At 45.9% G+C, this 21156-nt stretch overlaps 1 protein-coding gene across 26 annotated transcripts in view; it reads right to left on the bottom strand.

Moving 5' to 3' along the window:
- The window catches only part of CADPS (calcium dependent secretion activator), a 519152-nt gene that overhangs the window by 154201 nt on the left and 343795 nt on the right, over positions 1-21156 (bottom strand). For all 26 annotated transcript variants that reach the window (XM_070050647.1, XM_070050650.1, XM_051851510.2 and 23 more), the window contains exons 9-10: positions 18397-18463; positions 8390-8498 (exon numbers count right to left, since the gene is read on the bottom strand). In XM_070050647.1, coding sequence (XP_069906748.1) covers positions 8390-8498; positions 18397-18463 — 176 coding nt within the window. The remainder of the gene's footprint in view (positions 1-8389; positions 8499-18396; positions 18464-21156) is intronic.

Here is a 21156-nt window from a genome sequence, read left to right as displayed (position 1 = left end):
AATCTGCTATCACAACACCAGCCTGTGACCATGGTTGTAAAGGTACATTCTGAGACCAGCTCTTATCTCCTTCTTTGTCCTGATGGGTCAGAACTGGCAGGCAGGCTGTTTGCCAGTTGGAGAAACATTTGCATATAGACATTATTTTCTCCCTGTTTAAATAATAAACAAACAACAATGACAAAAAACGTCTTGACTCTGCTTCTCCTTTCGACTACTATCCTACTGTTCAGCCCTTGACAATCAAAGGGAGATATTTATCAAGGCTTCTCATGAATCTACTGGGCTTCTTGTTCAAATGCAGGTTCTGATTCTGTAGGTCTGTAGGTCTGAAATAGAGCCTGAGACTCTACATCTCTATCAAGTTCCCAGATGACACAGACTGAACTGGTCTGACGACCACACTCAGAACACCAAGCGTCTCTCTCCTTCTATTCCGCAGTACAGTTCCTCCAATCATGCTGCTGCCCAACTCAACTTTTCTTGTCGAAGTCACCAGTGATTTCCACATTGCTGAATCCAATGATTAACTCAAGCCCTCATTTAATTGAACCCATCAGCGTTTCAGCCACATGCAACACTCACTCGTCTGGCTTCTAGGACATTTGATGTTCCTCTCACAACCTTTGCCACACCTTCTCATTCTTGCTTGCTTTCTCATTCTTCTTCCTCATCCAGACCTTTACATGTTGGAGTGCCCTGGAATTCTTTCCTTGTACCTTTTCCCTTGGTGATTATCTGCACCCCTCTCCCTTGGTGATGTCATCCAGGCTTTCAATACAAGTATACCCAAGATCCTCACATTTTAATTTATACCCTAGATCTCTCCCTTGAACTTCAGAACTGAGTACCTAACAACTTTCCTGACTTCTCCCTGAACACATCTCATAGACACTCCATGTTTTTCATACCCAACATGGAACTCTGGGTCTTTCTCCAAACCTCTTCTCCATCTGTTTAGAGTTGAGCTCATCTCCCTCATCTCACTGTGTGCTGCAGCCCACAATCTTAGGCTCAGTTTTGGTTCCCTACTTTCTCTCACTACTCATCTTCAGGGGTCATAAAATTCTGATGGTTCTTTCTTAGGCCATTACCAACCTATGGCCCCTTCTTCATCTTCCAATGCTGCCACCTTGAATCCAGCCATAGTTTTCTCTCATCTCTCAGCTGGATTGAGTTAACAGCCTCCTACCTGACATGTTTGCTTCTATCAGCATTCCCTATGGTTGATGCCTAACGTGGCAACACCAGCCATTAGTTTAGTGTAACATTTAAGTCATGTCACTTCTCTGCTCAAAACCTGCCAGTGGCTCCACATTCCACTCAGAGGAAACGCCTAGGTCCTGACAAGGCCTGGAAGAGCACAGGTGAATTGCTCCCCACCCCTGCCTCCTCTCCTATTACTCTCTCGAGGACACAGGCACTCACAAGCACGCGGCTGTAGCCACACTGTTTTCCTGCTGTTCCTTTAAACCTGAAGCATCTTCTCCTTCAGGCCTTTGCACTTGCCATTCTCGCTATAAGGAATACCCTTCCCCCACATAGCTGCATGGCTCACGCTCTCACCTCCTTCATGCCTTGGCTTACATGTTACCTTCCTGTTGATATCTCCCCTAACCACCACTCCCTGTTCTCCACTTCTCTCATCTGGCTTAACTTTTCTCCACTGTTTGCATCACCTAGAAAACTACATAATTTACTTTGATTCCTAAGGACAAAGAGTTTTTTGCTCTGCCTTTTTCACTATTGGATCCCTGGTATCTACAGTTGTATAAGGTATATATTTGTTGAATGAATATGCCACTGACCTATTCTTCCCGCAGGCATTCCTTTTTTTTTAAGATTTTATTTATTTATTTGAGAGGTAGAGTTATAGACAGTGAGACAGAGAGAAATCTCTTTCATCTGCTGGTTCAATGCCCTAATGGTCGCAACAGCCGGAGCAAAGCCTATCTGAAGCCAGGAGCCGGGAGCTACTTCCAGGTCTCCCACGCAGGTGCAGGGGCCCAAGTGCATGGGCCATCTTCTACTGCTTTCCCAGGCCACAGCAGAGAGCTGGATCAGGAGAGGAGAAGCTGGGACTAGAACCAGTGCCCATATGGGAAACCAGTGCCTTAGGCAGAGGATTAACCTACTGTGCCACAGCGCTGGCTCCCCTGTAGGTATTCTTAAGGTTAAAATTTAGACAGAAGCAGGTGGAAAACTCTCTGGACTCATTTCAAAGACATCATGTCTGTCAATCTCTCCCAGAAGTCTGTATTTTAGGTTACTGTGTACTCAATAGTCAAAAAAAAAAAAAAAAAAAGCTTTGTATCTTCTCAGTTCCTCACCATCCTCTAGTTGCTAGTTAAAAACTTTGAGGAGGGGCCAGTGCCGTGGCTCACTTGGTTAATCCTCTGCCTGTGGTGCTGGCATCCCATATGGGCACCAGGTTCTAGTCCTGGTTGCTCCTCTTCCAGTCCAACTCTCTGCTGTGGCCTGGGTGGGCAGTGGAGGATGGCCCAAGAGCTTGGGCCCTGCACCCACATGGGAGACCAGGAAAAAGCACCTGGCCTCTGGCTTTGGATTGGCGTAGCTCCAGCCATAGCGGTCATTTAGGGGGTAAACCAACAGAAGGAAGACCTTTCTCTCTGTCTCACTCACTCTCCAACACTATCAGTCAAAAAAAAAAAAAAACAAAAACAAAAACAAAAAAAACTTTGAGGAGAAGAAAAGAGTGATTCAAATCTCGTGATTTCCAGGGCATTTCCCTTTGGCATTCAGAGAGATTTCCGGTGACATTAGACTTGTCCACTGTGCTGGCAGTTACATAGGGTGTCTATTCTGCAAGAGCAAGTATGAGCTGATAGTTCTACTCTTAGGATGGCCAACGATTAAGGACAAAAAATAGGTACTTCATTGTACAGAGGGTCTTGTGATACAACATCAATTTAGCTTTGAGAAAAGTTTTTTAGGAGTTATAATTATGAGGGGATATTTTGACTAATTTCTTATAGAGGATTCAAAATGCATAATTTGGGAAAACTTGAGGCACATGGTGGATGGCATAAAAGAAGGGAAATTTTGGAAGGAGAGGGAGGAAGAAGAGCTTTGAGAGATACTACAGGTATGTGTCTTCATGGGTTAAGCCATCACTTGTCACACCAGTGTCACATATTAGAACACAGGTGAATCCTGGCTGCTCCTTTTCCAACCCAGCTTCCTGCTAATGATCCTGGTAAAGCAGGGGTGACCCTAGGGATAAGTGATTCTGTGGCAATCAGTGAATGCTAGGATGGACAACCCTAGGGGGGTACTTTTCCCCTGCCCTGCTACCTCTTCCTCTTCCTCCAGGGCCTGGGGCTGGAAACACTGTGTTTCTGGTGCTACTGTCAGAAAGTCCATTCACGGGCTAGCTCAGAAATGGGAAAGCCCCCTCCACTGTGCAGTCATTCACAGACAAAGACAGACACTAAGAACTTTTCAGATTTTATCTGATCCCCTCAATAATTGTGATAAAAGTGCTATTATTCCCATTTTAATGATGAGGAAATGTGTCATGGAGAAGAGGATAGTTAGCTCTGTGACACAAAGGTGGGCTGTAAATGCCAGAGTTGAACTTCTGGCCTGGACTGTTTGGATCCAGAGCTTATGACTGAACCACTGTGCTTAACCCACCAGGCAGGAATCCCAGGGCTTGGCACATCCAATCAGTGCACTGAAGGATTATTCTTAACAACAGGATGAAGTCATATCACGGAGTGAGTACAGGCCAAGAGAAATATCTAGAAGTAGCCGAAGCAGCAACAATGAGAGCCAGTGGACACACCAGAAGAAAGAAGAAGCAGAAGAAAAAACAGAAAAACCACTATGAGCTTTCACCTCACCCCAGTTAGGATGACTATCATCCAAAAATAAAACATATAACAAATGCTGATGAGTATGTGGGGGAAAAGGCTCCCTGATCCACTGTTGGCAGGAATTAAACCAGTGCAGCCATTGTGGAAGATGGTACGGAGATGCCTCAGGAATCTGAGACAGTGCTACCATATGATCCAGCCATCCCACTCCTGGAATTTACCCAAAGAAAATAAATCACCATGTGAAAGCATTATCTGTGCCCCTACGTATACTGCAGCTCAATTCAAAATAGCTAAGATATGGAATCAACCCAGATGTCCATCAACAGATGACTTGATAAAGAAAACATTGTATATACACATAATGGAACACTACTCAGCCACAAAAAAGAATGAAATCTTATATTCTGCAACAAGATGGATGCAACAGGAGACCATTATGCTCAGTAAAATAAGCCACTTCCAGAAATACAAACATCATATGTTTTCTCTAATACAGAGTGGTTAACATAGACTTTTAAGAAAGTATAAGAATGAAACTGATATCTTATGATTTGATTATTGTTTTTAGCCTCTCTATACCCTTGTGGAACACATGGTCCTTTTATTTTTTACTTGTTGAACATTATGGCTAGTGGTGCATTAAGTCTGTGATTGTAAAGTGAAATTATGTAACTGCATAAATTAGAGGAAAAAAGAAAGGAATGAAGGAGGGGGATTGAGGAAGGGAGGGAAGTATGGTTATCTCATTAGAATTTTATCTATGAAACATGAAATCTGTTCTCTTTATATTAATAAATTTTTATAAAAAAGGAGCGAGAAGAGCCAGACAATGGAAAGAGAACCAAAAGAGCAAGAGAGGAGAAAGGACCATGCACGCAACATGTGCTACAGGGTGGCACAGAATCTCAGCAAAAGCAGTAATTCCAGGGGACAGAATCCACAAAATGCGACACTGGACGGTGCCTGGGCTCTCCATGGAGAACATGAGCAGAGTCCCACACATCCTTGTTTGTCAAGACCATGAGTCTGGGAGCAGAGAAAGGCTGACCAGATGTGGACACGTGGGCCAGCTCTCTGAAGGAAAGGGTGCTGCCCCACAACTTGCCTGGCCATAGTCTATTTATAGTAATAAAAAGATCCACATGAATCTTCGCAGATTAATTTAGCTGTTTGACAAACTGTAGTGCCAAATTATTTTGAATGACCATCCTTTCCTTTGAAGACATAACTATCTAATTGGATAGGAACTGAAATACTGCTGCACACTCTCTGAACCATGCCCATGGAAAAGTGAAGGGAAATATTTTCACTTTTAGCTTCAGTGGGGTAGCCTGCAAGTGAACCCTCAGGTACAGTGACTTTCTAGCTCCCCAGGTTACCATGGGTAAGGCCCTCAACAGGTAGAGTTTCTTTGTAAAAATGTTTGTGTGTGGTGACCATCTGGATCCCAAGGCTGGAATTAAGGCAAGGATGTTCAGGTATACAGCTCGCTCCTATGGGAGAGTGGGCTGGGTTACCATGGTACCTAACCCATCTGTATCTCCATCAGGTGGTTCTATTGGAGGGGCAGAGATGTTCTCCTAAATCATCCTTGTTGGCATGCTCACCTTTCAGAGAGCAATGAAGGAGACCCCTCAAACTCCTGAGGCCATGGGATCATGCCCGGTGGTACAGTGGGTTAGGACACTTTTTGGGATGCCTGCTTTTCATTTAGGAGTGCTGGTCCAAGTCCCAGCTACTCTGCTTCCAATCCAGTTCCTGCTAACGCATCCTGGCAGGCAGCAGACAATGGGTCATGTGCTTGAGCTCCTGCCATCCATGGGGTAGACCCATATGGAGTTCCAGCCTCCTGTGTTTGGCCTGGCCCAGCCCCGGCTGTTGCAGGCTTTTGAGAACTGAACAGAGGATAGAAGACTGTTCTTGTTCTCTCTCTTGTTTTCTCTCTCTCTCTCTCTCTCTCTCTCTTTCTCTGCCTTGCAAGTAGATAAAAAGAAATACACAGATAAGCAATTCTTAAAAATCTTAGGACACTGGTAAAAATGTGCATAACTTAGCTCTCCATCTGGGGAAGGGTACCGGGCACAGGAAAGTCCTACCAGGCTCCTTTCAATAGCAGTATTCTGCCCTCGTTGCTTCTGTTCATTGGGTAGGAGTAGGGCTCAAAAATTTGTATTTTATTTTTTTCTTTTATTTAATAAATATAAATTTCAAAAGCCCAACTTTTGGATTATAGCAATTTTTCCCCCATAACCTCCCTCCCACCCGCAAACCATCCCATCTCCTATTCCCTCTCCCATCCCATTCTTCATTAAGATTCATTTTCAATTTTCTTTATATACAGAAGATCAACTTAGTATATACTAAGTAAAGATTTCAACAGTTTGCACCCACACAGATACACAAAGTATAAAGTACTGTTTGAAGACTGGTTTTACTGTTAATTCGCATAGTACAACACATTAAGGACAGAGATCCTACATGGGGAGTAAGTGCACAGTGACTCCCATTGTTGATTTAACAATTGACACTCTTATTTATGACATCAGTAATCATCCGAGGTTCTTGTCATGAGCTGCCAAGGCTAAAAATTTGTATTTTTAACACACACTGTTTAAGATACTCTGAGTTAGACTTTTCTCACAATAATCAGGAATATTTAAATCTCCATTTTAATCAAGCATTACTTGGGAAATAGGTAGGAACTGCCACACTGAAAGGAAAGCTGCTTACTACTCTCAAGAACATAATCAATTTATTTTCTATTTACATTTTTCTTAAGGAAACCTATAACTACATCCCATGGGATCAATGTAAAAGAATAAAGAAAAGAAGTTTTAAAAGCATATGTGTTCAGTTACTTTTTATGCAGACATGATAGCTTTCTCCCTGTCTCTTTCCTCCCTACTTTAGAAAGAGAATCCTGCTTTCATGGGACAAATGAGCTTTGCCTCAGCTGTGCACACAGCTATGTTTTAGTGGACGTGTCAAAGGATGACGTGGGTTGGACCCCAAGTCCCAGCCCTGCCCCAGGGCAACCTTGAACAACAGCTTTGAGCTCTCAGAATCAGTTTCTCCATTCATAAAATGGGATGCTCATCCTGGTCCTGGCCACCCCAAGCAATTGTAGTAAGGGTTTAACGGAGTAATACAGAGGAAAAGGGGTAGTGAAGTAGCCTGAAATGAATGACTGTCCCAAGATGTGACTGGCTTCTGGTCTCATGTGAGCCCTGTAGCTTTCCACTGTAAAACGCAGGTAGTCCACTTCTCTGAAGGAAACCCAATGACTTGAGAAGAACAGACCATCAGAGTGTACCCTCGACCTGAAGTCTTCGTGCATTGTCACCTGCAATTGTTGGCTTTGAACGCCAAGATTCCATTCATTATCAAGAACTTCCAGGCACAGCTTTTAACTCATGACTTCCATGGTCATCTCTGCTTCATGCTCCAACTGGATGCAAATTACATCTGCAAGTCCCATGGGGTGGGCCCTGTCCAAGTACCCCAGGGTTGGGATTCGAAGGGTGCTAATTTTCTTTAGTGGAATGGACCCAAGGCCTTCCCCACTACACCTTCTCAGGTTAACACCCTGTCTTCTTTTAAACTCTGTTTTTCTTTTCTGTGTATTTTGTTGCATGTGGAAGAGCAATATGGGAGTGGAAGAAAACGTTTTGGGCCAAATAATGCAGTATGGTTGGAAATGCTTCCCTTGTACAGATTTGGCATAAAAATAAACTTCTCTGGGCGAGGGCTCTTGGTGCTTGTTGTTCATTAATATGCTGAAATGATTTCGCACCCCCCCCCCTACTTTGAAGGTTCTTTGAAACTGATTTCTATTCATTTTTTTTCTGGGAAAATGAGAAAACGGGGTGGGGGGAGAGGTGTGAGGGGCAGGATGTGGAACTCATGCAATGTAGAACTTATAAGAAAGATTACAGTTTGTATAGCTCTCCCAGGAGCTTTGATATCTACACTTGTGGATGGGTATTTCCTTAGGCATTTGGGATGGTTTTCTGTTCACTTGCCCGGGAACTAACCTTATGAGCTCTTGAATTAGAGCTGGGGACATGGATGCCCAGGAGGCAGGCTCATTCAGCCACGGTGATATAATATCTGCCCAGTGCACACATAGCTGGTGAAAAATGGTACTGCCCCCCCCCCCGCCCCATCACCACATAACATCCTGCTGGATGCATAGGACTTCTTTTTAAGGACTTGTTTTTTTTAGCATCCTATGGTAGAGCACCTAATTGATATGAATAGAGGTATGCAAAAGAAAAATGCGTCAAGTTTTCCTTTTGCTGTGAAACCAGAGGCTCCCCCCAAAGCTGGAGGAACACCAGAGCCCCCCGTTGGGATGCCATTCAACCAGCCTGCACAGGAACTTTGCTGCAAGATCATGCACGGTGCCTGTCATGGTCACCAGTGAAACCCTTAGTGCCACCAGTTTAGGGCCTGCCACGGAGCAGGTGCCCAGCCAAGGGCATCGCACTGTCGATTCGGGAAGGATGAGAGTTTTGTGAGCTGGTGGCCCCGTGGGTTGTGGTTACCTGGCTGGGGGTCGGTGTAGTCCACAGTGTAGCCGTCCAGCTGCAGAAGTTCCTGAGGCTCTGCTTTCTTCTCCCGGTAACTACACATGGCGAATGTGTACTGGCTGACCTGGGAAGGACAAGCAGACTGTGAGGTATTGTAGTTAGCTCCCTAGAACCTTCCTTCCCCCCGAAAGAAACCTTCTCTATTTAATTGTACCTGCACGCCTGTGGCCCTGGACTCAGTCCCTGGGGCCCTGGACTCAGTACCTCCTGGCTGTGTGACCTCTCTGGTTCTCTGTGACCCATCTGTGGACTGGAGATCATGGTGGAACCCAGCTCGTGTGCTCAATGTGAGTGCTGACTTGAATGAGTTCACACAGGCAGTGCACTCGGCAAGTGCCCTGTGGAAGTTAACTCTTGTCATCACTGCTGCTACTGTTAGCATGAAACTACACACAGTTGCCATTTCTGTAGGTCTATACCGGATGAATGGTGCCTACTGCATAGGCTTTACCTAATAGGACCGTGGCTCTAGCTGAGACACTACACAGGACTTCTGTTAGAAGTTTGGAACTAGATACTCGTTGAGGGCTGCCTGTTTGGACAAGTATTTTATTTTGCTCAGGGCAATTCTCAGCATCAAGCTACACATCCCGTTCCCCACTCTCCCTCCTCGCACTGCAGAAGTGTGTCTGGTTGCTTGGGAAAGTCTTCCCTGCAGCTCAGACAAGTGCAGGAGTGACACGCTGTCAGAAGCAATGAGCGCTTGATGGCTAGGTGCCAGTCACAGCGGAGCAATCCTCAGTGCCCGACGGCTCGGCCATTGTCACTAGTGCCCTAAGTGGCAGCCCTCACCCTACTGACACGGGGCATCTATGCCAGCACAGGGTGGCTGCCTGCAGCTATGGGCCCGTCTGCAGGATCCTGTCGCCACAGCGCATCCAGGCCCAGTATGGAAGCTTAGCATGTCTACACTTGACTCTCCCACGAGGAGCCTGTGGGAAAGCAACCATCTCCTCAGCTTTGGGCTAAGAGCTCTTGGGCATATTTACCATCCACGGATGTCAAATGTCTTGGCGACGGAGAGCCCCATCCCTCATCTCCTGGTTCTCTTTATTCAAAGAGACATTTCCTGAGTAAACTTTGATCCCAGCTGGGGACATTGTTAGTCTCCTTTACGGGGGGATTTGTGTGTGCGTGCTTTAATAGCTGTAAGATACTGGTGCACTCAAACCCTCCATGCATCTCCTACACAGTCCTAGCAAGGTGCAGCAAGACCAAGGGCACCCATGGCAGAATACCTTGGTGGCTGGTTTGTCTGTTGCTGCCCTCTGTTGGTGCCTGTTGGAAACATAACCTTGCTTGGGTTTCTCAGAATGTGTACGTATGATTTGGAGAGTCTGCTTCCTATACTGCGAGGCTTTGACAGGCTTCAGGGGAAACACAAGACCTGCTCACCAAATTCCTTGATAAGAAAACATGCATCCATCCTCCTGAATTAGCTGAACAAGTAATAACGTCCTTTCTCCTACAAAGCAATGTCAAGTGCAATGGGCTACCTTCCTGGCTCCGAGGACCTGTCACCACTCCAAGCCTCAGAGTTCTCATCTGCATTTTAGCAGGGTCTGCTATTATTTTTTTTCAAGATTTATTTTACTTATATGAAACAGCAGAGTTACAGAGAAGAGAGAGACAGAGAGACAGATCTTCCATCCACTGGTTCACTTTCCAAATGGCTGAGCCAGGCCAAAGGCTGGAGCCTGGAACTCCATCCGGGTATTCCACATGGGTGGCATGTACTCAAGTACCTGGGCTAACTTTTGCTGCCCTCCCAGGCGCATCAGCAGGGAGATGGACTGGATGTGTAGAAGCTGGGCTCGGAACCTCTGTGATTTGGGATGCCAGGGCCACAGGCAGTGGCCCAACCTGCTGTGCTACAACACAGGCCCCTAATAGCTAATTTGCTGGCAAATTCATTGAGCTTTACACAGTGTACGTGATATTCACATAGCAAATACTGAATCTCTGTGTTTATGTAAGCAGGTTTCTTGCACTGGGCACTAACATAATAGCGTATCTGAACTGATACATTTGCATATTAGATGATAAATTCCTTGAGGGTAGCTTAAGGAGTTATGCATGCAGATTGTATTTAAACCTCCAGAAGAAAAATTTCATGGAATGGGCATTCACTGGTTGAGTCTGATTGGTTCCAGAAAGTTGATTGTGTGCAATCTATTAAAGTGGCCCCCCCCATCGCCCCCAAATTTAAGCACAGTATCAGGAATTTCCAATCCACTACAGGTCCAATGGACAAGAGATTCCTTATGATCCCTTGTGTAATAGTGATGGTAGGTATTGTGGGGAAGGTGCTGTGGCGGTTCTTACCTGGCATTTCATCTGGACATAGTTTGTTAACGTGTTTAGCCAAACACAGAGTTGCCACTACTCACTTGAGATCAGAAAAATATCACAACAGAAGGGTGTTATTTCAAGACTCAGGCATTTACTATTACTGCTCCTGGGGCTTGTTGAGTTTTTCCTGTTCTATTTAGTGGCCTGCTTCTTGGAGCGCTGTGTGCTGCTGCCCTCTGCTGGTTCTTGACTGAACGCGCTGTTTAAAAACTGAGTTTAAGCTGATGGAAACACCTGAGTTTATTAGGAGTGTTTTTATTTATGACGTGACAATATACTCTAGCAAGTAAAGGAGGGAGAAGAAATAATTTCTTACTGAATACTTCTTTTTTTTTATTTATTTTTATTTTTATTTTTTTTATTTTTTGACAGGCAGAGTGGACAGTGAGAGAGAGAGACAGAGAGAAAGGTCTTCCTTTGCCGTTGGTTCACCCTCCAATGGCCGCCGCGGCCGGCGCGCTGCGGCCGGCGCACCGCGCTGATCCGATGGCAGGAGCCAGGAGCCAGGTGCTTTTCCTGGTCTCCCATGGGGTGCAGGGCCCAAGCACCTGGGCCATCCTCCACTGCACTCCCTGGCCACAGCAGAGGGCTGGCCTGGAAGAGGGGCAACCGGGACAGAATCCGGCGCCCCGACCGGGACTAGAACCTGGTGTGCCGGCGCCGCTAGGCGGAGGATTAGCCTAGTGAGCCGCGGCGCCGGCCCAATACTTCTAATTATTCAAAGTTTTAAGGGGATCTTCTGTTTTTGAGAAGACTGGACCACAACAGTGAAAAGCACAGCGATCTAAGAATCTCACATACAACAGAGGTGGGCACTGTGCTGCAGTGCATTGAGCTGCTGCTTGCAAGCCTACATCCTGTATTAGAGATCCGCGTTTGAGTCCTGGCTACTCCCCACTTCCAACCCAGCATCCTGGAAATGCACTTTGGAAGCAGCAGATAATGGTCCAAGTACTTGGGCTTCTGCTATCCACAGAGGAGAGTGGTTGCTTTCTGGCTCCTGACTTTGGGCTGGCCTATTGTGGATAAAAGACTGACCTCTCCCTCTGGATAAAGACTGATCTCTCTCTGTCACTCTGCCTTTCAAATAAATAAATACATCTTCTTTAATGTCCAGGAAGCGTCTCCAAGTGTGCTTCAGAGAAGAGGTTTAGAGGACTGCACTTTTTACATCGTGAGACTCCTCAGCTGGAACAAACCTCATGGACTCTTAGAATGGGCAATTGGGACTTCTAAGGCTACAGCCATCAAAGTTGCATTTCAAAGGTGGCTGGACCTCACACAAGAAACCTTTACTCATTTCCACCCACTTGTTTAAAACTGAAAAATGTTTTCGATTAGGTTCCTAAGGAGTACACTGTAGTCACCTCTATTAAAGTGTGTGTGTGTTTGTGTGTGTATTGGGGAACTCACTACAAATACGCAGATTCTTTAAGTCAGACCACTGAAGCAGAGGCTTAGAACAGGGTGGGCCTCAGGTATATACATTTGCCATAATTGTCTAATTTTTTTTTGACAGGGTGGACAGTGAGAGAGAGAGAGAGAGAGAGAGAAAGGTCTTCCTTTGCTGTTGGTTCACCCTCCAATGGCCGCCGCGGCCGGCGCACCACGCTGATCCGATGGCAGGAGCCAGGTACTTATCCTGGTCTCCCATGGGGTGCAGGGCCCAAGCACTTGGGCCATCCTCCACTGCACTCCCTGGCCACAGCAGAGAGCTGGCCTGGAAGAGGGGCAACTGGGACAGAATCCGGCGCCCCGACCGGGGCTAGAACTGGTGTGCCGGCGCCGCAAGGCGGAGGATTAGCCTGGTGAGCCGTGGCGCCGGCCCTCCTAATAGTCTAATTTTTTAAACATTTAATTATTTGAGAGGCAGAGAGAGAAAGAGAGAGAGAGAGAGAGAGACAGACAATTCATCTGCTGCCTCACTTATAAGACCAAAGCTGAAATCCAGGTCTCCTGCATGGGTAGCAGGAGTCCAATTACTTGAGCCACTGCTGCTGCCTCCCAGAGTCCATATTAGAAGGAAGCTGGAGTCAGAAGTTGGAGCCTGGAGCTGGGAATTAAACCCAGGTACTTTGGTGTGCGGTGCAGACATCTTATCTTAACTGACATCTGAAGCACTAAGCTAAATGCCCACCCGTGCCTCTGATAGTTCTTAATGTACACTAAACTTGGACAACCACTATTGTAACATACAGCAACTACCCAGAACCTTAGTGTTGCCCCCAAGGTTCCATTCTAGTTAGGGGTAGAATCTGATAAAGACATCAGAGGTTGGTCCTTTCCTGTCCCTAACTCTCCCCACCATTTCTCCCCACCAGCTACGGCAGTTTGGAACACTTGGATGTGAAACTAATGAGCGAACACACTTTTGCTGTGAGCCTCTCTCCTTGCCTTTCTCATCATTCTCTGAGAATTAATCAGCTGTTATTTTCTACTGAGCCCTGGCTACCAACTGCTGCCTAAAGTTCACATACAGATATTCTGATGTTACATATCTTCTCTTTCTCTTAGGCTCTCCCAACAATTTCCTTGTATTAAATCTAACAAACAAAATTATAGCTGTATTGGAAGTTATGTGCTGCCAACTCCCTAATGAAATACACTGCACAAGACCTGAAATCTAAATGGAGAGGAAGAACAGTCCTGTAGGCCCCTTGGGTAGACGTCCTTGCTGCCCGGTGGTTCTCACGCTGTCACTCACAGACCTCCCTTGCAGGCTCTTGAAGGAGGCAGAGCCGTGCTCAGGATAGTTTGCTCCCTTCCCGACTCTCTTGTCCTCCAGTGTGACCAGAGTGCTCCTCCTGGTTTAAGTGTGCAGATGGAGTATCAGTGTAAGCATTTGGTGGCTAAAATTAAACCGGAAGTCCTCCTTAGGCAGGAGAGCCTTCAACCCTGCATGCAGCAGCTGGCTGTGAGTGTCTTTGCTTGGTTCATCTCCCTTTTCTTCCAACGACCTGGGACATCTGAGCTTCCTCTTAGGTCAGCACTGGTGGCCCTGGAACTTCTCTCCTGCAGCCACGTTGGCCTGGGGGTTGCTTCAAAGTGCATTTTTCCTCTTTTGAGAAATTATTTACTGATTCATTGTCACTTATTTCAAGGTCAGGGAGGGAAAGGGAGAGAGAGAGATTGATCTTATTAATCTTCCATTGGTGGTTCATTCCCTAAATGCCCCCAAGAGCCAGAGCTGGGCCAGGCTGAAGCCAGGAGCCTGGAATACCAATTTGGGTCTCTCACATGGGTGGGAGGGGCCCAAGCACTTGAGCCATCATCTGTGGTTTCCAAGGTTGTATATTGGCAGGAAGCCGGATGGGAGGTAGAGGAGCTGGGAGTCACACCAGGCACTCCAGTGTGGGATGCAGATGTCTCTAGAGGGGAGTTATCCATAATGTCAAATGCCCACCTCAGCTTTTTTTCTTTATCTTGGTGACACATTACTTCTAAGTGTGGTCATTTACATAGAGGAAAAGAAAAAAGGACAAATGATCCAAAAGTAATATAGTGATTTCTAGGTAAGCCACCAGGGTTATATTTAGCTATTGCTGCCACAGCTAGTACAAGAATGGAAAGAGAAGGCCTGAGTTCTTAGGCTGACTACTCCATTACATTTGTGATGGTGGGACTGTCGCGACACCTGGGCTGGTCATGGAGATTGCTAGGGGAGGAATCTGATTTAGGCAGAAACAGAAGGTTTAATTTTGGGGTTGGATGCACCTACTAAACCTCAATGGTCCTTTAAAGTTAATGAGGGGTCAGGTGCTGTGGCATAGCAGGTAAAGTCACCGCCTGCAATGCAGGCATCCCATAGGGGTGCCAGTTTGAGTCCCCACTGCTCCACTTCCGATCCAGCTCTCTGCTGTGGCCTGGGAAAGCAGTAGAAGATGGCCCAAGTTCTCGGACCCCTGCACCTGCATGGGAGACCTGGAAGAAGCTCCTGACTCCTGGCTTCAGACTGGCATAGCTCTGGCCATTGCAGCCATTTGGGGAGTAAACCAGCAGATGGAAGACTTTCTCTCTGCCTCTGCCTCTCTGCAACTCTGCCTTTCAAATAAAATAAATATTTGTTAAAAAAAAATAAAGTTAATGAGAATCACATGGATATGAAAGGCATCTCACAAAATCCTGAAATCCTTCTGTCTTTCTAGCAAAGATCTTAAGCTTTAGATGGGCTGTGTGCTTTTATAATTTTTCAGAAGTGAGCACAGAGATGACTTTTTAGCTGCTATGTGAGTCTCATCACCTCCTCCACACTGGAAGGCTCAGTGTGCAGCCCCTAAAACAGCTGTGCTGCCGCTGCATGGCCTAAAACATCATTCTGTCCTTTCAGTTCAGTCCATAAAATACATACAGACTCATTTCATATCAGTACATATCATGCAGCCTCACTGAGACTTTCACTAAATTCCCTCTTGGTGTTTTTCATGAAGACTGCCCCCCCCCCCCGAAAACCTCTCCCAGAATGAGAGCTCAGCCACTGTCCCTAAGTACCTTTCTATCTCAAAGATCCTCAAAGAGAAGCCGTGTGTCCAGTGAGGATTCATGTGGGAGACACTTATCAGGGAGACAGAGGGCCCCTTGTCCACTTGAGCTGGAAGATGGTCCCTGGCCACTCTTCAGACCACAGGACCCTTCCCACCTCACAGCCATCCGAGGCTCTGCCTGGGCACTTCTCTCGAATCCTTTTTCCTCTCTCCTCCACCGAGCACTTCTTGAATGCCCAGGCCAGACCTGGGGCTGGGGAATGTGAGTGAGTGCGGCAGGGTAAGGAGGGAAGGGACACAAAGAGGAATTGTTATCAGAACGGGCCCTGCATCAGCACGGTCACTGAGGTGCGGCCAGGCGGGCTCCCAAGGCATTTTCCCCAATTCTGCTTGCGCCTAGGACCATGAGCAGCACCGAGGATCGGGAGACGTCCGTGACTCAGCACTGCCTGTTTTAGTGCGTTTTTTTCTCCCTGCTTACAGTGTGCTTCCTTTAGAGTGTGCACCAGCTGTTTTTACCTGCCCACATCCATTTCTCCTCCTGACAATGGTATCTTCCTTCTGGGTTGGAGGTAGCCTAGCTGGATTGTCAATCAAAATGTCATGCTCTCCTCTTGTGAAAAGTTAGAGGTGGGACCCAAGTCGGACCAAATCAATTCTCTCGCTCTGAAATTTCACCCTTGCATGAGTGATGAAAGGACAGAAAACAGAGCCAATTACTTTGCTAAGTGACACTGGCCATGGTTTCCACCACTTGGATTTCTGGAACTACACTAGACCCTGTCCTTAACAAGAACAGGCATTTAACCTTTTAAACAACCCTATGAACCATCTCCAGAGCCTTCCAGTGTAATCTTTATATACACACTTTCATTAACTTGGACCTGTTTCTGCTCTTTGCGTACAAAGAGCTCTAACAGATACCTTTGAGAAGCAAAAGTTCTACTCTATGTCTCTGAATGTGCCCTATACAAAGTAGGTGCTCATTAAATATCAGCCAATGGGTAGTCTAAAGAAATCTATCTTGGGATGAAATGCCTTGCATTGCTTAGCCATGCGGTCTTCTGGGGGATGGTCAGTACCCCAAAATTTCCCTTCTAGCTAATTAACTTGAAGATTTGATTGTACCCTATAGCAACACTGAAAGGAAAGAGTACCTCCTACTCAGAGCCAGAGAGCTGAATGTTGTATGTGTAACACAGCTCAGATTTGAGCAGATGTATAGAAGGTTCAATCTAAGAAGCTCAGGGATGGAGGAACTTTGGATCTAAGTGGGGATTGCTTTATAGTGAGTTTTCAGAATTGACAGTGCTGTAAATACTACTCAAATAACCCAATAATAAGTGACAAGTCAACTCACTTAGTAACATCTTTCAGAAGAAAGCCTACATTAACTACATATTGAAAGCCTACTTTAACTACATATTTTAAAACCAAATTGGGGCCAGCGCTGTGGTACAGTGGGTTAAAGCCCTGGCCTGAAGCATCAGCATCCCATATGGGTGCTGGTTCTAGTCCCAGCTGCTCCTCTTCCAATCTAGCTCTCTGCTATGGCCTGGGAAAGCAATACAAGATGCCAAATCCCTGGGCCCCTGCACCCACATGGGAGACCCGGAAGAAGCTCCTGGCTCCTGTCTCCTGGCTTTGGATCAGTGCAGCTCCGGCCATTTCAGCCATCTGGGGAGTGAGCCAACAGATGGAAGACCTCTCTGTCTCTCTCTCTGTAACTCTTTCAAATAAATAAAATAAATCTTTAAAAAAATTGTAGCATAAATGCTTGGGTGGAGCCTACAAATTAAAAGAAGCTATGACAAATCCTTTCATAAATGGAAAAATCCTGATACAAAAACAAAGTCCAAAAAGGAGCTTTTTAAGAATATATATTGGGGCTGGCACTGTGGTGTAGTAGGTTAAACCTCTATCTGAGGTGCTGGCATCCCATATGGGTACTAGTTCGAGTCCTAGGTGCTCTATTTCCAAGCCAGCTCCTTGTTAATGGCCTGGAAAAGCAGTAGAAGATAGCCCAAGTGCTTAGGCCCCTGTACCCATGTGGGAGACCTAGTAGAAGCTCCTGGCTTCAGACTGGCCCAGCTCTGGCCATTGTGGCCATTTGAAGGGTAAATCAGCAGATGGAAGACCTCTCTATCTCTCCCTCTATCTGTTCCTCTGCTTCTCAAATAAATAAACAAATCTTTTAAAAAACATATATTACTGTTTCTGGGGTTTTAAAAAAAGAAACACTCAAAAGAACAAAGATTTATACATAAACAAATATATTAATAATATTAATATCTGCATCTATATCCACATCTGTATATACACAGAAGTTCCTTGAAATGCTGCTGCCAGAAACCTAAATTGGAGAAGCCTAGGAGTCCATCAAAAAGGGAAACTTCTACAGGTAGCAGAGTCAAAGCTCTAAATATAAACATGGAAAAATGCCTGCAGTAACTTATGTGTAGAAAGCAAGCTGCAGAATACGTGGGTTGGGTTAGCTTTGATTGAACACAAGGTTATTGTTGATAGATGTATTCTAGAATATTCAACATAGTCATAGGAGGTTGGTTAGAACTTTTGGAAGCACCAAGCACCAAGAAGAGTGGAGCACCCCTGTGCCCCTGTGCAGGTGACTCAGACTCAAACATATTAACCATAAGAGCGATGTGAAGCTAAACACTGATTTTTCTCATGACGACTCATCTCAGTGCTCTCAGCAACAGGAACTGCTTTTTATGACAACGTTAGCATCCCAGTTGCCCTAATCAGGCACGCGCTTGCTCCCTTCTCTGGTCCTCCATCGTTGGCAGGAAACCAGGTAGGGGTAGGGGGCTATGCTCCCTGGCTATCTTACAAACTTCTGTTCTGCTGGAATTAAAAATTAATGAGTGCACATTAAATTTTAAACAGATATAAGAATAGGGAAGAGAGCAGTCCTATGGGCTCTTGACCTGTTCTCTATCTTCCTCCGAATGTGGTGATGTGGATGTGTAATTTGTAAAAATTACTGGAGCAAAAAGTTTGAGCCTCACATGCTTTCTGTAAGTTTTACCCCAATTAGGAGAGATTCCTTCAGCTGTCAAATCTTAATACTGAGAGCTCTCAAGACGGATATTAAAGTTGAAGAGTTACCTGCACCAATACAAAAAATCTTTTCTTCCATCTCTTCCAGACATTCTTACCGATGGCCCACAAATACCTAGGAGAAAGGAGAAAGACCAGAGCTCATTAATGCAGTAGTTAGTGCATCATTTAAGACGCTTGACTGAGAAGCATGGTTTTCGTATACAAGGAGACATTCCTAACTCAGATTGCAGATTCTGGAAGTCTTGGGTTCAGGACAAGGAGCAGCAGGTCTGGTTCACTTCCACCTACAGAAAGGATTCTGGCCCTATACCAAACTTGACAGATTCCCTGACTCATCTCAGAATCACCTTGGAAAATGTTACATTGCGATTTAATTTGTATATGTGCTAACAGTCTTTTAGGTAGGGAAACTCCTGAAAGAAGTTGCAAAAGAGAAAAAAAAAAGTGCGAAGTCTCACAACTCCAACTCTTTTCACCTCTTGGCAAGTTTCATTCAGAAAAACCTTCCCTTGTTTTCCTTTCCTGAAAATCTGGCAAGAGCAGGTGTATCAGAGAGAGGAAGTTCCAGTCAACGTGGGAAGTCCTCCCTACCCCCTCCCCACTTGTTGATGGAAAGAAACTAAGCTCTATTTGCAAAAAAGAAACGAAAAGGAGGGTTAAGAACCACAGGGGGATAGTTTAGAACTGCCTGGGGATTCGAAGATCATTGTCGTGAATTCACTCATGAACTGGCTTCTTGGGTTGTTTCGTGATGGACTGGCATCGATCAGTCAAGTTCATCATGAGGATGACGGTTTTTAGGCTCTGCCCAGCCAAGCAAGGGGAGACCTAGTCATATTGAAATACAGTGAAATATTCCATTCCCAAAGTGGCTTTACCTGCCTTGCTCTCACAAACCAACTGCACAGCTTCCAAGTCCTCACCTCATTAAGAATCCATCAGAATCTCCACTTTGGAACCACAACAAGCACGCACTTAATTAAAATCTTCCCCGTTTGACGCATGTCAGGTGCTCTGAGGAGTGACAGCCACCAGACTCCTCCGACCTTCCAGCCAGAAGCCCAGGAGTTACTCTGGGCCCTTCTGTCTCCTCATGGGTATTCTTCGTTTGCCAAACTCTGCTGACTTCTTGCCTCCTGGAGAGTCCCTGGTTCTGCTCAGCTTCCATGTCACACTGGCACTATTTCAGTCCCACCCACCGTTTTTCTTGCATGGACAACCACAGAGGAAACGGAATTGGTTTTGGGACATCTGAATGACTTCCATCCTAATTCGGCCTGGAAGTAGATGGTATCATCGGCGAATCCTATCCTACTTATTCCTGCTCAACCTCTCTCTGTGGACCGCCCCCTGTTTACATGAAGGGGTTCCCCAATATCAGCCTCTCACATACTTTGTGATCTGTCCACCTATTCTATCATTACTTGGTGTTTTTCTTAAAAGTGACTTACTTAATGAGAAAAAATTCACTTCTAAAATCAACTTTATAGTATTGGCTTGCTATACTAATGATATACTATGCAGCACACATTAAAATATATAAATAGGGACCGGCACTACAAGCTCACTTGGCTAATCCTCCGCCTGCGGTGCTGATACCCCGGGTTCTAGTCCTGGTTGGGGTGCCGGATTCTGTCCTGTTTGTTCCTCTTCCAGTTCAGCTCTCTGCTGTGGCACGGGAAGGCAGTGGAGAATGGCCCAAGTGCTTGGGCCATGCACCCACATGGGAGACCAGGAGGAAGCATCTGGGTCCTGGCTTTGGATCGGTGCAGTGTGCCAGCTGTAGCAGCCATTTGGGGGGTGAACCAATGGAAAAAGGAACACCTTTCTCTCTGTCTCTCTCTATATAAATATGGGTCAGCATTATGGCAGAGTGGGTTAAACTGCTGCTTGCAACGCCAACAACCCATGCCAGGGTGCCAGTTTGAATCCTGACTGCTCTACTTTTGATCTAGCTCCCTGTTAATGTGCTGAAGAGGGGAGAGAGGGGAGAGAGGGGAGAGAGGGGAGAGAGGGGAGAGAGGGGGGAGAAGGGGGAGAGGGGGAGAGGGGGAGAGGGGGAGAGGGGGAGAGGGGGGAGAGGAGGGAGGGGGGGAGAGGGGAGAGAGAGAGAATGTCTGCAATCCAATCTGATGGCTCATTCCTTAAATGCCTACAATAGATGGGGATGGCCCACACTGAAGCCAGGAGCCAGAAACTTCATCTGGGTCCTCCGCATGGGTGGTAGAGACCCAAGTAATTGAGCCATCATCTACTGCCTTCCTAGGGTGTGCATCAGCAGGGAGCTGGATTGGAAACAAGGGTGGAACTTGATCCCAGGCACTCTGATATGGGATGTAGGCATGTCAGGTGTTGGGTTAACCTGCTGCACCACAACACTGGCTTCTAGAATTATCTTTTAAATGGTAAATCAGAACACTAGTATGAAGGTACTTTAAAATGTTGGTGGAAAAGAGAATTAAAAAAGAAATTTACTTTGGTGCAACTGATTTTTGAAACCTATGTAGTTTTTTTTTTTTTTTTCATAGCATGCATTTTCCATGAACACTGAAGCCCTCTCATACACTTATTCTGAATAAGGATGGCAAATTATGGACAGGTGTTAAGCAAGGGGGTGACGTGTTTATATTTCTATTAAAGATGGCTGCACTGACTGTGGGGCGGAGAAGGCACTGCAGGAGCAAAGAGCAAGACAGAAAGCAGATCTGGGAAGAGACGGTCACAGTGACACAGAACAGGTGGTGGCTGTCCCACAGCTGAGGTAGCAGGCACAAATGGATGGCTGCTGAGTTCATCAGACACACC

Source organism: Oryctolagus cuniculus, chromosome 10 (assembly GCF_964237555.1).
Source record: "Oryctolagus cuniculus chromosome 10, mOryCun1.1, whole genome shotgun sequence".
Classification (NCBI taxonomy): Eukaryota; Metazoa; Chordata; class Mammalia; order Lagomorpha; family Leporidae; genus Oryctolagus; species Oryctolagus cuniculus.
The sequence above is the reverse complement of the archived record's forward strand: the minus strand, read 5'-3'. Positions and strand labels throughout refer to the sequence as shown.